At 44.4% G+C, this 15,275-nt stretch overlaps 1 protein-coding gene across 2 annotated transcripts in view; it reads right to left on the bottom strand.

Annotated features, from left to right (window-relative positions):
• Positions 1 to 9,287: 9,287 nt before the first annotated feature.
• SLC39A9 (solute carrier family 39 member 9) overlaps positions 9,288 to 15,275 on the bottom strand; it is a 45,332-nt gene continuing 39,344 nt past the window's right edge. For both annotated transcript variants that reach the window (XM_081047737.1, XM_081047738.1), the window contains exon 7: positions 9,288 to 13,248. In XM_081047737.1, coding sequence (XP_080903863.1) covers positions 13,018 to 13,248 — 231 coding nt within the window. In that variant the 3' untranslated portion in view covers positions 9,288 to 13,017. The remainder of the gene's footprint in view (positions 13,249 to 15,275) is intronic.

The following is a 15,275-nucleotide window of genomic DNA, read 5'->3' as shown; positions in this document are numbered from 1 at the left end:
TTATGATGGGCTTGGAGTTACCCCTGCAGAGCCCTACTTGCCTCGGGGTGGGAGAGCGCAAGGAGCAAGGGGTTGGGGTCCGACAACCGGGCTTGGAACCCCAACTCAGACCTTACGTAGCTCCGTGAAGTTGCGGTGAGCTTTGGGTTTCTCTCCTGTAAAGCGAAATGTTGACATCTCCTCGAACAGGGCGGTGGCCAGGTGAGACTCAGGTAAGCGTCGGAAGGCCCGCCCGAGAGGAGGCTCTATCTGGGCCGCGGCCGCTCCCTCCCCGCCCCGCCCCCTCAGGTGGGTTTCATTTTGCACCGCCGCCTGGCGGGCATCAGATTTCTTTTCCCCGAGCTTGGCTGTCTGCGTCGGCATTTGGCTTTCAGTGCCAAACCCGAACAGTCAGTGCAGTTGGGTCTGTGATTTATCTGCGCGCCCGGCCCGTGCTTCCTGGGGCCCGGCGCTCCACCCACTTCCGCTCCTCTCGGTGGCTCTGGGTGACAGTCTCATTTTCAGGCCCTGGCAGACGTCTGTCGGGCCCCTGGGGGCGGCCCGCGGGAAGGCTGTTTTCGCACCGCTGCCTGCGGGCCCCGCTCCAAAGGCAAGGAAGTGTTTGCCCAGGAAGAGGCTGCGGGCTGGGCCGCGCTGCAGTCGTCCTTCCCAGGCTGAGGAGCCGCTGGCCATCTCAGGGTTCACCACGCCCTTGGGAAAACCACTTTCCCTGATTCCTCGTGTGTTAGAGAAAGAAGTCCAATCGGAACAGAATTTGCAGATGGGTAGCTAGAGAGCCAAGTCAGTGTATAGACAGACTTAAGATTAACTTTCCCAAGTAAAAAAATGAGGTATAATCAATACATAAAATGCACAGATCTTAAGTATTTGTTTGATAAAGTTTATCTGATGAATATATACACCGAGTAACCACCACCCAAAGCAAGATGCAGACATTTCCATCACCCCAGAAAGTTCCCTCATGCTCATCTAGTCAACTCTGTATCCCTGTCCTCCCTTCCAGGCAACCACTTTGATTCTTAAAGTTTGCACGCCTTTTTTTAAATTAGAAATTTTAATGCCTAAAATGTCATTCTCCATCCTTTGCTTAGCCTGCTTCCCTCTTATTGCTTGCCTGGCTCCCGCTTGTACGCATCCCACTTTGTATCCTTATTGGATGCTTCCTCAGGCCTTCCCAGGTCTAACGTTTTATGACTGGTTAAGAAGGGGCCTCCCAAAGGACTCCACACCCTGGTTCCCTTCCCTTAACCAGCTCTGGGTTCCCAAGCCCAGGCAACACCCCTTGTTGCTTACGGTGCAAAGGGGCCCATCTGAACTCTCTGGTGTCCCTCATGAGGCATGTGCCCCTGCAGGACATGTCAGGCCCAGCCCTGTGTTAAGACAGGGCCAGGAAGAGGATGCCAGCCCAGGTGCAAAGTGGACATTTCACACGTGTGGCTATTTTTGACACATGTAATGCTCGGAAATTTCCCAGCCTGGAAGTCCTGCTTTTCCCAGACAGAAAGTAGAAAACTGTGTTAGAAGCCTGTGGTCAGGAGTTCACTTCTCAGGGGCACTAGGGACAGGACTTTTGAATTGCAGGTGACAACCATGAGGAAAAACATACCAAGGCATCGGTTTTCTCAAGGGAAGGTAGTACCAAAGGCATCTGACTTGCTTTGAGGTCAGCTGTGGCTGCAAAGTTGCGGTCGCAATGCAGCAAGCAGCATTTGCACTGGCTGTGGTGGCGGTCACGAGTAGGCAGGCTCCTGGCTGCACACAAATAACAGCATCGAGTGCTTGGTGGCAGCAACAGATTCCTCAGCAGGTTGCTTCTGCAGCATGGTTTTGGGTAGCATTCCTGGAAGCTTCACCTCTGGTCAGGCCTGGTTTGCTAGCCCTACCAATATCCTTTTAATAAATTAATTCCTTTTCTGCTCAATCAGGTCCGTACCAGCTTTGGCGGACTGTGATCAAGGACTAATCATGAGCTCGTGAGCCATAGGTGGGAAAAAGGCAGGATACCTGGAAAAATCATTCTTAAGAAGTCCTTCCCAAGGAGAAGGACTGGGTGAGCCCAGATGGTTCCGGGAAAGATTTGGTGTCTTCAGTGGAAGAAACACTGAAGTTTCTTTAGTGGCAAAGAAAAACCAATCTTCGCCCATCTCCTCTATTTATAGGTCATCTAAACAGACCTTAACTAATGGCAGGTGGAAAGACTCCCCTGAGACAGACAGCACGAGTTTGGAACACTAGATACTTAAGTGGCTTCTGCTTCACTTGACTAACCAGCCCAGATCATGACAAGTCAGCCTTGGGAGAAGCTGCTTCTGCTTGCCTTGTTCTCTCTGCGTCAGCTGGAGGGAGTGCAAAATTCCCGGCGGACACTTCTGTGGAAGACAAAACAATCTGGGTGCCAATCCAGTGCCCCAGGCCAAGTGAAGGCCAGGGCTGCCCAATCTCATCAGAAAGTAAGTGAGACCAGTCAGGGACAGAAACTCAGGGTCTTAGGAGTCCTACTCAGACACAGAGCTGAATATGTATATATTTCTAAATACATTATTTATAACTTACCCATTTAATTTTTGAAACAGCCCCATTGAAGTACTTATTACTTTGAGTTTTCCAGATGAAAAAAATGAAGTTCAAAAAGATTATCTAACTAAGGTCACACAGCTAGTTATTTTGTAAAACATGATTGGCCCTCAAATATGTGTTAAATGAAAGTGGCTGGATCAGATATAGTTACTTGATTTGGTCAGAATCCTAAGTCCGCACCTGTCACACTGCAGCAGTGCCATGTGACGTACAAGACTACCTACTCAGTCTTGCCCTTTTTTTCTAGTAATTTCTCTCAATTGCCAACTCACCTAAAGTTCAAAGTTCTTATAGAACTGAAGATGCAATTCTATTTGCACTATAAAATTCCAGCCTCTCAGCTGTATGTAGGGATAGAATCCTAATAATGAACACAAATTTTCTTCCTCCTCCCCAGCTTTATTATGATTGAAAATAAAAATTGTATATATTTAGGTTGTACATGATTTTTTAAGGTGTACAATGTGATTTAATATATGTATACTTTGGGAAATGCCTACTACAGTCAAATCAGTTAACACACCCATTACATCACAGTCAGTTTTTTTGGTATGTGTGGGGAGAACACGTAAGATCTACTCTCTTAGCAAATTTCAAGTATACAATATTAACTGTACATTAGATCCCCAGAACTTACTCATCTTATAACTGAATGCTGGTACCCTTTGACCAACTTTCTGTTTCTCCCCCACCCCCAGTCCCTGGCTACCACCATACTACTCTCTGATGCTACGAATTTGACTTTTTTAGATCCTACATGCAAGTGAGATCATCTAGTATTTGTTTTTGTGTCTGGCTTATTTCACTTAATGTCCTCCAGGTTCATCCATGTTGTTGCAAATGGTAAGATTTCATTCTTATGGTTAAATAATATTCCATTGTGTGTGTGTACCACCACATTTTCTTTATCTGTTAATCCATCAACAGACATGTCGTTTCCGTATCTTTGCTATTGTGAACAATGCTGTGATACTGATTTCATTTCCTTTAGATATGTACCCAAGAGTAGATAGCTGGATCATATGATAATTCTATTTTTAATTTTTGAGGAACCTCCATACTGTTTTCCATAATGGTTGTACCAAGTTACATTCCTACCAACAGTGCACCAGGGTTCTCTTTTCTCCATTCCTGCCAGCACTTCTCTCGTCTTTTTGATAGTAGCCATCCTAACAAGTGTGAAGTGCTGTCATTGCGGTTTTGATTTGCATTTCTCTGATGATTACTGATATTGAGCGTCTTTTTGTGTATCTGTTGGCCATTCGTATGTCTTTAGAAATATGTTTATTTCCAAATTCAGGAATTCAGGTCCTTTGCCTGTTTTCTAATCAGGTTATTTGTGGGGTTTTTTTGCTATTGCATTGTATAAGTTTCTTATATGTTTTTTATATTAACCCCTTATCAGATAAGTTTGCAAATATTTTCTCCCATTCCATAGGTTTTTTCCATTTTCTTATTTCCTTTACTGTACAAAAGAATGTATATTTTTATAATGTTACTTTTATCCAGTCTGCAGACTCATGTGATAGTCACCATTCTTCCATGAAACGGGTATTATTAGCATGGTCATTTTATATGACTAGCCCATGTCAGTTAAATGGGAGTACTGACTAGGATCCAGCTCTCTGATCTTACACTTTAGAGTGAGTCAGTCTTATTTAACCCACTCCAGCCAGGAATGGGCAAGATGACATTCTCAGACAGGAAACAGTGACAAGAATCTCCCTGGAGTCACATCCTGATTGGGCTTCAAAAGCTTCCAGCCACGTGGACAGAAGTGGCTCTTCCCACAGTACCACCTCCTCGGCTCCCAGCCCTCTCTGTCCCTGGCCCCAGGCCATGTAGGTGCCAAGTAAAGGCCCTAGGAATGTTCCCGCTCTAGGCTCCCTGAGCTGTCCTTGCACCCGTGACAGTCTGATGGCTGGGCCCAGTACAAATATTCCTGTTGAGCCAAGAAGCAGAAGAGGCATAAAGATCCGGGCTCCAGCCACGCCCTGCTGCAGCATCAAATCTCTTCCATGGGAAGTCTTTCCCTTCTCCAACCTTAATCCCACCCGTCAGGCTCCTCTCCTGGATTCCACAGGGAAATGCAGCTGAAACTACATGGTCCTCATGGATCCTGTAGAACTTTGCCCATCCTTCTGTTCTAAAACGTGTCTATTGCCTTGTTGGGAGATTTTCTCTGTGTTGTTTATGTCCCTTTCAGATGGGCTCCTTAAGGACAGAGCCCAGGGCATGTAGCAGGTGCTCAACAAATGCTTATGGAATTCTTTTTTTCCCCACTCGGCCCCTGTTCAGATGCTGCAGTTTCTTGTTTCAGTTTGCCAACCAAATGGAGACTGCCCTCTCAGGCCCTCAGCTTTCCCTCATCTATAAAACAGAATCTGAGAATCTTTAGATGGCAGACTTGTCACCTGCTTTTCGTGTTAAGATGGGTTTAAGTCCAGCTCTGCCATTAGAAGTGTGAACTGAGGACAATCACGACTTCTCTGGCCTCCCAAGTTGCCTCGTATAGTCTCCGTTTTCCACTTGGACTATGCAATAGCCTTTTCAAATGACCCTCCCCTTTGCAGCAAGGCCCCCAAGGATTCCCCACTCCCACCAGCATTCATGTGACCTTTTCAAAGCCCAGAGCTGATCGTGTGAGCCTCCTGTTTAAAACCTGTGGTTGGGTCTCCTGAGCGTCGACTGTTAACATCCTCCACAATCTGGTCCTGCCCTATTGCCCAGGTTCACCCCACGTCACTTCCCCCACCCTCTGCTCCTAATATTCTGAGAAGCCACCATGCTCTTTCACATCATTTTGTCACTCGCTGTTCCCTCAGTCTAGAATGCTTTTCTTCTCATCTTCCCAAAACCCTACTTCAAGATTCAGCTCAAATGACTCTTCTTTAGTCAAGCGTCTTCCGATGCCACGCCTTCCTTTCTGCGGATCAAAACACATTTCTTTTTGAATTGTATTGAACCCGAGAGGGAGGGAGGTGGGGTAGAGGACACCACATGCAAGTTTGAAGCCAGTAGGCCAAAGGACTAAGAGGGTGGGGGAGCAAAGGAGAGCATGTGTGGTCACAGGCCAGCTGCCCTACCCCGGGCAGTCCCCCATTCCAGATGTTCTGAGAGGAGTCCCTTCCACTAGGCACTTCTTTCTCATCATCAGGGTCAGCCTCTTGCCAGGCTTCTGCCCTCTCTCTGCCCAACAACTGCTCACACCCGAGGTTGCCCACGTGGAAGTATTTCTGGAGGTCGCCCAAGGACCACATTGCCTCGCCAGACATTTCACAGCACTCACATGGGCTCTTGGCGTCCAGGGCTGCTCCCTGCTCGGAAACACTTAAGGTATTCAGTGCTCCCCCTCGTACGTAATGTGTGGATTAAAATGTGCACATTAATTTGGCTTGTAAGAGCAAGTATAATATTTCATTGGATGGGGCACGTATTCAGTCTGATCCGTATGCCCAAAGCCATTTATTGTTACAATTTCACACTCTCCCAGAAGGTCTGAGGGAGGGCCAGCGTCCTGGTTTTCCATCTAGAACAGAGTTATAGGACCAGGTGACGGGCTTGGCTGGAGTGGGAGGAGCTAACTAGTGTCAGCTGCATCTTTACTCAATGGAAAGACCGTAGGCAAGGTACTTTGAAAGCCTTGTGGCTTCATATACCAAAAAAGGCCCTTCCAACTCTCAGCATCACAATATTCTTGGAATATATTTTCCAGGTTGAATAGCATGTTCTTTTCTGGTTTGTCATAGTACCAGGCAGGCTGGAAGCAGGGACAGAAGAGAACAACGGGTTTTACTCACATTCCTGCAGCCCTCCCACCCCGACCCCCTGCCCTCAGCCCAGGGAAGACCCAAGTCACAAAGGGGCTGGAGGGTTGGAAGGAAATAAGAGGTGGAGGATGGAGGCTTTGGTAAGACAGTGATAATATGTGGGAGGGACACTTCCTCTGCCAGGACACGTCCCCTTAAGTAAAGGAGAGCAGAGTACAGGAGTGTTGGGACAGAAGGAAGACTGGGCACCCCACCCAGGCCAGGCCAGGTCCTCTGTACACAACTGTTAACACAGGTATTCAGCAGTGGAGCAAGGGGAGTCCTTGGGCCCCAGCCACGAAATGCAGGAGACAAGCAGAGATGAGGGAGGGGGAAAGTCACCAAGAGCCACTGACTGGAGTGCAAGGATCTGGAAACTTCGGACTACCATATTCATGAGTCATCTGTGCGGTGACAGGAATTCAGGCCTCCAAGACTGCACCTGGGAAGGAGTCCCAGTTGGAGTTGAGGCAGGAATGGCAAAGACCCTTGCCAGGCCCAAGTATCTGTAGACTTAAATCTGGAAGCTCAGAAGCCATCTAGAGACGTGTCTGGCACACCACCTCTTGCCTCCCCTCTCCTCAGCCCGTGGCATTTCTATGCAGACTCCACATTCTTGTGTGCCAGCAGGCCTTGGCCCACGTAGGTTTTCCTGATCAGACCACCTTTCCCACCGTCACTAACCCATTCCGCTCAGGTCTCATCTCCCCCTTGACATTCTCCCTGAAGCCCCCACTGTGGGTTCCTTGCCCCCATGATCTCCGAGCACCCCTCGTCTCTCAGTACTTACCTCACTATCAGCAATTGTGTCTTCCTGTTTGACTCCCTCACTGAACCACAGTCTTTAAGGACTGGCACTGACCCTTCCTCCCTTTTGTACACTCAGCACCTTAAGAGTGCCTGGGCCTGGTCCATAGGACCGGCTCAATTCACTGAATAAGTGGAGGAGAGGCAGGACTCAGCTTCCTTCCCATTCTACCCTCTGGAGAATATAGCTGCCGATATAGCTGCCGATGGTTATCAAATTCAGCCCCCAGGAGCCTTCCAGATATAGGTAAACAGTAGTTCTTTCCATCCCCTCCACTGGGCTCCCTCCTCTGGTAACTCTTGAATTTGTCAGGATCCCTCTATAAATGAGGCAACCAGAGTGAGACTCATGCTTTTACTCACATTCCTGTCCAATATTTTTTTAAACTGGGCTGTGACTAACACTGCAACAGAAATCTGAGCCAGAAATGGGATCCAGCTTTTCAGATCCCTACATCAGTCACACAGTACCTCACTAAAGTTCCTTAGCACTGGATTAGTAACCTGAACCCAGTTCATTTCCCACCTGTATATAGTGCCATGTCTTCTCTGACTCCGAGCCTACCTCCCACGCAGCCTCACCCCAGTGTGAGACAAAGGCCGAGCTACACAGAAGGCCAGCAGCTGGTTCTGCCAGGAATCAGGGCAGCAGCTGGTAGCGGGCAAGGGGGTGGGGTGGCGTGGCGGAGGGTGCAGCATAGATTAGGAAGAAAGTGTCCCCTCAGGGCAGACCGATTCATTTAACAATATATTTACTGAAAACCTAGCTTCCTGGAGTTTATATCTTAGCGGGGAAGAGGGACAAAGTAAAGACATGCTATATTATGAAGCAGATTAAAAGGTGATCAGTGCTACAGAAAAAGAACTAGAACAGGGTGAGGAGCTTTGGGGTGTGGGTGCGGCGGATTACAATTTTAAAAAGGGCAGTCACTGATGGCCTAATGGAAGGAAACTTTGGATCAAGACCAGAAGAAGGGGAGGGAGCTAGGGGAGGGCGTTCTAGACACAGGGACAAGGCACAAGGTTGCTTGTATCTTATGTTATAGAAACCACACTAGGACGCAGGTCTAGCTTAGCAGAATTAGAAACAAAACTAAACAGAATAAGGATTGCTGGCTATTTGGGCTAAACCCACATATTGTATATGGATAACGAAAAAGGAATACAAGTCACGTTTGACTTTTGCAATTATAAGAGGTGTTCAAAGTGGTTACCATCAGTGTAATTTTAATAGATTTTTCCCTTTCTTAAAATGTGTATACATTTTTTTGGCATCCTTTGTATTTTGATCTCAAGGCAGCTTCGTAAGATTTCCAGGGCCACTGCTCAAGGCAAGGAGGGAGCAGGCACATGACCTGAAGGCTCCTGGAAGAGATGGCAGGAATTGTAAATACACATCCCTTTTGTCTGTTTTTGTCATGATGAGGAGAGGTGTTCTGAACATATGTAACACTCTGGAAACAATCTTTGTGACTTGCTGTAACACATGTGATACATTTAAAAAAAAAAATCAGCACAAAGTTGACCAGTAATAAATAATGAAATCTAATGACTAAACATACAAACTACGTATTTAAGTGATACATTGTTGTATGTAATGTTTATCTGTAGATAAGTTAAAAATGAGCTCCAGTACTAAAGTCCACAGAGGGAGAAACCATTTACCAAATTTACAAACCGCATTTACACATAAATCTGTATGACCAGGGTCAGCTGTCCACAGGTTCCCTATACTCACCTAGCAAGTAGCTCTGCCCTTTGAAATGAACCCGTGACTGGGATTTGTTGCCTGCTTCTCTTTTCTCGGAGTAGATTGCTACCTCCATAAATAATATTTGCTAACAAACAATGGCAAAGCAAACAAAACCATTAATGAATTGGTATATTTTGGGGCAGATGGCGTATCAAGTCCTTAATCTGCCCTCCTCCTTTCCTTCCCTCGTTCTCTAAAGGATGTGCACATAGCAGGCACATCGTTCCTCGGCCCTTCAAAATTTTTCATGACCTCTGAATGTTCAAATGTAGGACAAGTCCCATTATCAAACAGAAAAAAAACTGTTGAGAGGACAAGTAATGAGCCATTCACATAAGGTATGCACTAATAAAAATTTAATATCATAAACAAATCAGAAAACAGCAAAAAAAAATTTTAACCATTCACAAAGGGGAAAGAGACAAAATTATAAGGCAGCCGTCCATGGAATGATTTCATGTTTACAAAGGATCCAGAAAAAGAGACATTTAAAATCACTATTCAGGCTACTGAACCAGGAGAACTGCAGTGTTATCCCATGAGACTTCCAACTTGCTAGAAGATGCTATTAGAAAAAAGATCAAAGCCAATCTCTTTATGTTAAGCTGAGCACATCTAGAGAATTCCTAATGGTTGTCTAGTCCTTTGCCACAAGCCACAGATTTCCCTCAGGTGGATCTAGATGTCTCAGCTACAAAGGGGCCACATCATTGGTTTTAATTTCACAGCATCCCCAACAGTGTTCTTTGAGTCGTGTGGACCATTCTGTATTGAGCAGACATTTTCTAATGCAAAGAAGGTTCCCCTGAAGAATACCCGGCACTGTAGCAGTTTTGGAGGAATCTGGTCATTATTCTTGATCTCCCAAGGGGCCCAGGAGCCCCAAAGGTAAGAACATCCTTTGGGTGCTTTTGCTGTTGACATATAGTTCCTGTGTTCAGTACCCAGCTACCATATGTCTGAGGGCTTAATACACTCTGATGCTGGTGTGTCTTCCTAGTTCTAATTCTTGAAAAAGAGAAAAACCAGGCAGTGACACATAGAAGAAGGCCAGTAAAAACCACGATTACATTTTCTCCTTTCTACAAAAAACTGACCACTCAAAATGGTCACCTCTCTTTTTTTCTAATGATTCAAAATACAGGAACAGGGTTAACTCAGCTGTTTTGAATAGGGAAACAAAAAGGTGATGGGGATGAGGGGTAGGAAGAGAGAACACGTAGCCTCTGTAGGTGGTACCATTTCCAACTCTCTACACTCCGGTGCAGAACCTTTGCATAAAAGAAGGACCTTGGCAATGGCATGCACAGGAAAACTGCCGGTCCTGGACCATCGCTGTTTCGGGGAAATGGATGGATAAGTGATTCCCTGGAGAACAAGTGAAGGGAATGGATCAGTAATATTTTTCAACTCAATTTGCCATTTATGAGAATACTCGGGATCTGAAGAAAGTATATCCCTACCAAGGAAAGGGAGTCAAATTACAGTCAAGATTAACTTTGGTCATGAGGAAGAAGGACCATACTTTTTACTATTAATTGCATCTCTTTGGTCGCCAGTTATTCCACTTGTAATAATGGCAGCGACTTCAATATTGCCAATGTGTTCAAATGTGTGAGAGCATTAAGGCATCCACAGCTACGGAGGCAGTTTTAACAAGAGGAAATGGAAGTGAAATGTGCCAATAGGTGACCATCGATGTGGTCTCTCCTGGGACACTGCCCACCGTGAGCAAGTTCTTCCCCCAGTGAAGGAGGCCTCTGCCGTGCTGCTTGGTCCCCTGCCACCTGAAGATGCATTTGAGCCCTATAAGGTTAGTATGGCTATTTCTGCCTGCTGACCAGGAGAGAAGTGAGTAGTTCCTGAGGCAGCAGCTTTAAAATCTGGGAAAGCCCACAGCTTCTGAGAGTTGATAGGCCCTGAAAGGTTTGCCTGTTACTGTGAGGTCCAGAGGGGAAGGCAAATTTGGAAGTTAACAAGGGTCAATCCTTGCCAGAGTTCAAGGCCATACCCAGCAAGAAATTCTAGCCAAACTTTTAAGCGTGATGTCAAGGCACTGCTGAAAGAGGCTTTGGCCAGCAGAACAAATCTCTCATCGTTGCACACAATATGACAGAAAGTGCTACTATCCAAACCAAACCAGACACTAAAATGTGGTATTCACTTAACGAAGTTAATTTCCAGGGACAATCTATGCAACCATGTCATTTTGAATGACAGGTGAACCCTCTGACTCTCCTAAGTCAGAGCTGTTATCAGGAAAGTCACAGGACTTTCCATACTCTACCTTCTGTTGGTTTTAATATTGTACGCAATGGTTGCCAGCCAGTATACAAAAGCAAATCCTATTTATGCTATTTTGGTCTATAGCCAGCAGAGGGCTTGCAAGTTCTACGTCCACAGCTGCTGACCCAGTGACAAATCTAGGAACGAAATAAAGAAATCACTGGCATCTGGCATATGCATCATACAAAACATTTTACAAACTCCTAAATCCACTGCTCTGAAGAAGTCTTGGTTCCCTCTTTATGTAACATGTTTTTGAAATGATACAGAAAATCAAAAATAAATTAACAACACAATATTATATACTTATTTGATAACAAAAGATTTACAGGGATTTTGGCAAATACAGAAAAATCATCCTAGTTGGTTAAAGACTTTTACTATCTCAGTTGTTTAAGTTACCAGACTATTAGTGATTGTGTCATCTCCCATATGAGGAAGTGATATTGTAAGGGCTTAAAGCTGCATCTGACAAAAAGGTAACTTCTCTGAAGGGAATAAAGAAGAGAGACAACACTCTCTTCATCATCCAAGTTCAACAAGTGGTTGTCTTGATGAGAACTCAACTCACAAATATTAACACTGCCACCAGCAGTAAGCTGCAAATGGTAGGGAGGAGGGGCTGGCGGGAGAAGTAAGGAGAAAAGCAAGGAAAAGATGAAGGGACAAGAGACATGATTTCAATAAGCTTTACATGAACAGGCAAACACTTTCCATCTGTGTATACGCCTTGACTTTCTTCACTGCTACAGGTGCTTATGTGACACGGACCTAGCACTCCCAAAGGGACACCAAGTACTTTGTCAGAGGAACTGCTGGTCTGCTAAGCTGAGTATTTAAAAAGAAAAGAAAACATAGGTTTTGGTAATCTTACTTCTAAAAAGGTTATTACAAAGATGTAACTATCCAAATTCACTTAAAATTTAACACCGCTTTATTTCCAAAGATACTTTGGGATCTGACTGTTCTTGAAGGAAAGCTAGGCCTGAACCTACGAGAACTCGGTTCCTCTGTAAGAATGTGTTGGCGGCAGGTGTTCTGCAAAGGCAAACTTGAAAATAAACGCTACCGCAAACTAGTCACCTTAGAAACCAGTCCAGCTCTGTTGCTCCACTTGGTGGATGGGCAGGCTCCGGTCAGAGGTACGTGCAGAAGGAGGTGTTAAGTCCTCCAGATGTCCCCTTTTCAGTGGGTATCTCTCTCTCTCGGGTATAAAGTCAACTTTCAATGTATCTTGCTATCATTTTCCTGACTAGCCCCAAATTAACTACAGTTATCTTTAGCATCTAAGAGGCGGGCATTATGACCTTCTAACAAGGCGTATGCATAGATGCTAAAGCACCAGTCTTACACGGTGAGAACCATGTTAAAAATCAATGGATAAAGTGACAGAGCCTCTAAACTAAGAAAGAGATTTACCTTAATTACACAACACTGTACTGTCATAATTACCATTTCATTGTGAGTACGAAGTTCTCTACTTTTCCTTAAAACCAAATTCCACCTTCCCTGAGAATAGGGTTAAGAGAAACATCAAAACTCAAAATGCCCAGGGCCCTTTAAAAGACAACACAACGGAATGTCTATATTCAATCGCAATGTGTTGTTTCTACTCTAAAAGCTTTCCGTTACTCCAGGTTTTCATCTCACCTCCCTGCAGACTCTAGGAATACAGGTGGAGATGGGCAACATGAGACAAGAGACTGAGGAAATGAGCAGCTGTCATGTGCCGGGCTGTTCTCACTGGATGGCAAATGGCCATGGACTGAGGCTGGAACCTGAACATTAATGCTGGTGTCCTATTGACAGGATGAGTGGGATGAGGCAACCGAGAACCAGGGCCGCCACCTCCAGGCGGCTGAAGCCTCTCCCTCCAGTGGGGTCAGGTTTGTGACTGTGCCCCATTCCGCCCACCTCAGGGAGGACATGTACTGTGGCAACATAAAGAAATGTCCCAGCAGAGAAAAGCATGGCCACTCCAGTGGCATTGACCTCTGAAAGGGCTTCTTTACTGCTCTGTGAATTCAGAGAGAGAGAAAAGAAAAATTAAGTCAAGAATAATTCAGGGTCAGAAAGAAGTCCAAATAAAAAACACTCACTATTCACAACCGGGGCTATCTGGGACACTGGGGTCACTGGCCATCACAGCCATTCTGTTATTTATAGGAAGCTTCCAAATAAGGGTTTGAGACTATTGCTGATATTCACAACTGTGTTTTCAAGCAAACTTCAGTCTGGCTCAACAGGTTTGGCCTGTATTAGTCTTTTTTTTTTTTTTTTTAATTAATTTTATTGGGGTGACAATTGTTAGTAAATTTACATAGATTTCAGGTGTACAATTCTGTATTACATCGTCTATAAATCCCATTGTGTGTTCACCATGGCCTGTATTATTCTTAAGATGGAATCAACAGCATTATTAACACAGATATTAAATTTCACACATTCATTCCTTTAGGCTACTAATATTTAACAAACATTGCCTATAAACCAGGCTGTAAGCCAGGTGCTTGAGATACAGTGGTAATCAAGATGCAGTACCTGTTCTCATAGAGCCTAGAAACATTTCATGAGCTAATTATTACACAAATTTTCTATTAAAAAGGTGGACCTATGGACTAAGACAATTACCATTTTAAGAAAAGAACATGCCATAAATCTAATTCCATGCCCCCAGAATTATCATACCTTCTTTTCAAAAGTTCTAAAAACTTATACTGATTAATGAAGTGATAAATAGAATGGCTCAGTTGATTAGAGCACGAGCTCTCAGCAACTAGGTTGTCAGTTCAATTCCCACATGGGATGGTGGGCTGCACCTCCTGCAACTAAAGACTGAAAACGGCAACTGGACATGAAGCTGAGCTGCGCCCTCCACAACTGGATTGAAGGACAATGACTTGAAGCTGATGGGCCCTGGAGAAACACGCTATTCCCCAACAAAATTTTCTAAAATATATACATTGCTCACTGAAAGAAGATAAGGCTCTTCAGGTGAACAGAAAGAGATTTTATAGGACCTCATTTGTTAGCAATCCAGATCAACAAACTCTTGATTAACAGGAATTTAACCATTCTTTAACCATCTCATTTCTCATATGTTCCTTTTAATACAAGTTTTACTACATCAAATATGAACTGGACAACACTCAGAAGAATCAGTTACCTTCAGAGAGAATATGGGGGAAAGCAGTTCCCTTGAACTAGCCCTGAGTCAGTTTAGTTCTAATTTTCTTCCTGTTGCCTGCTAGTTGACATTTAAGTAAAACGGGGAGGGTTGCTGCTAAGAACTGTAGCCCTAGTAGACAGAATTATAAGGTATAAAAGGTCCTTTTAGAACAGCAGGGTCTCTGAGCTGACAAATGATTGATGCCACTGCAGGTCTGAAGTTATGTTCAGTACAATGATAAAGAACTGAATATTTATTTTTATTTAAGTATAGTTGGTATACAATATTAGTTTTGAGTGTACAATATAGTGATTTGACATTTATATACCTTACAATGTGATCACCTTACTAAGTGTAGTAACTGTCACCTGCAAAATTATCACATTACTGACTATATCCTCCCTCACCCATCCTCCCCGCCCACCCTCTCCCCTCGAGCAACCATCAGTTTGATTTCTGATTCTATGAAACTGCTTTTCTTTTGTTTGTTCATTCATTTTGTTTTTCTAGATTCCAAGGAATTGGGCATTTAATATTTGGTGATATGGGAGCTGGGAGTAGAAGAATCTGAATCTTAGCTGAATATAGACATCTCCGCTCATCCCCTACTCTTCTCAGAGCTGCTGCATGCTTGTCACTCATGCTTCATGTGCCTACTTAAACATTAAATATGTATTGTTATGACTTATTATGTGTCTGTCAAAAAAAGTTAGCATGTCTGGTTACGTTTAAGTTATATTATTTTAAAGACCAAATATTTGTGCAAATATTTTTGGAATTAATGGGAAGAAGTCTTCAAATTAAATGAGTAAGGAAATGCTCTAGATTTATGAAAGGATTGATTTGGAATTAAGACATTTACCTTGTATAGGTT

The sequence above is a fragment of the Rhinolophus hipposideros genome, assembly GCF_964194185.1.
Source record: "Rhinolophus hipposideros genome assembly, chromosome: 5".
NCBI classification, from domain to species: Eukaryota; Metazoa; Chordata; class Mammalia; order Chiroptera; family Rhinolophidae; genus Rhinolophus; species Rhinolophus hipposideros.
The sequence above is the reverse complement of the archived record's forward strand: the minus strand, read 5'-3'. Positions and strand labels throughout refer to the sequence as shown.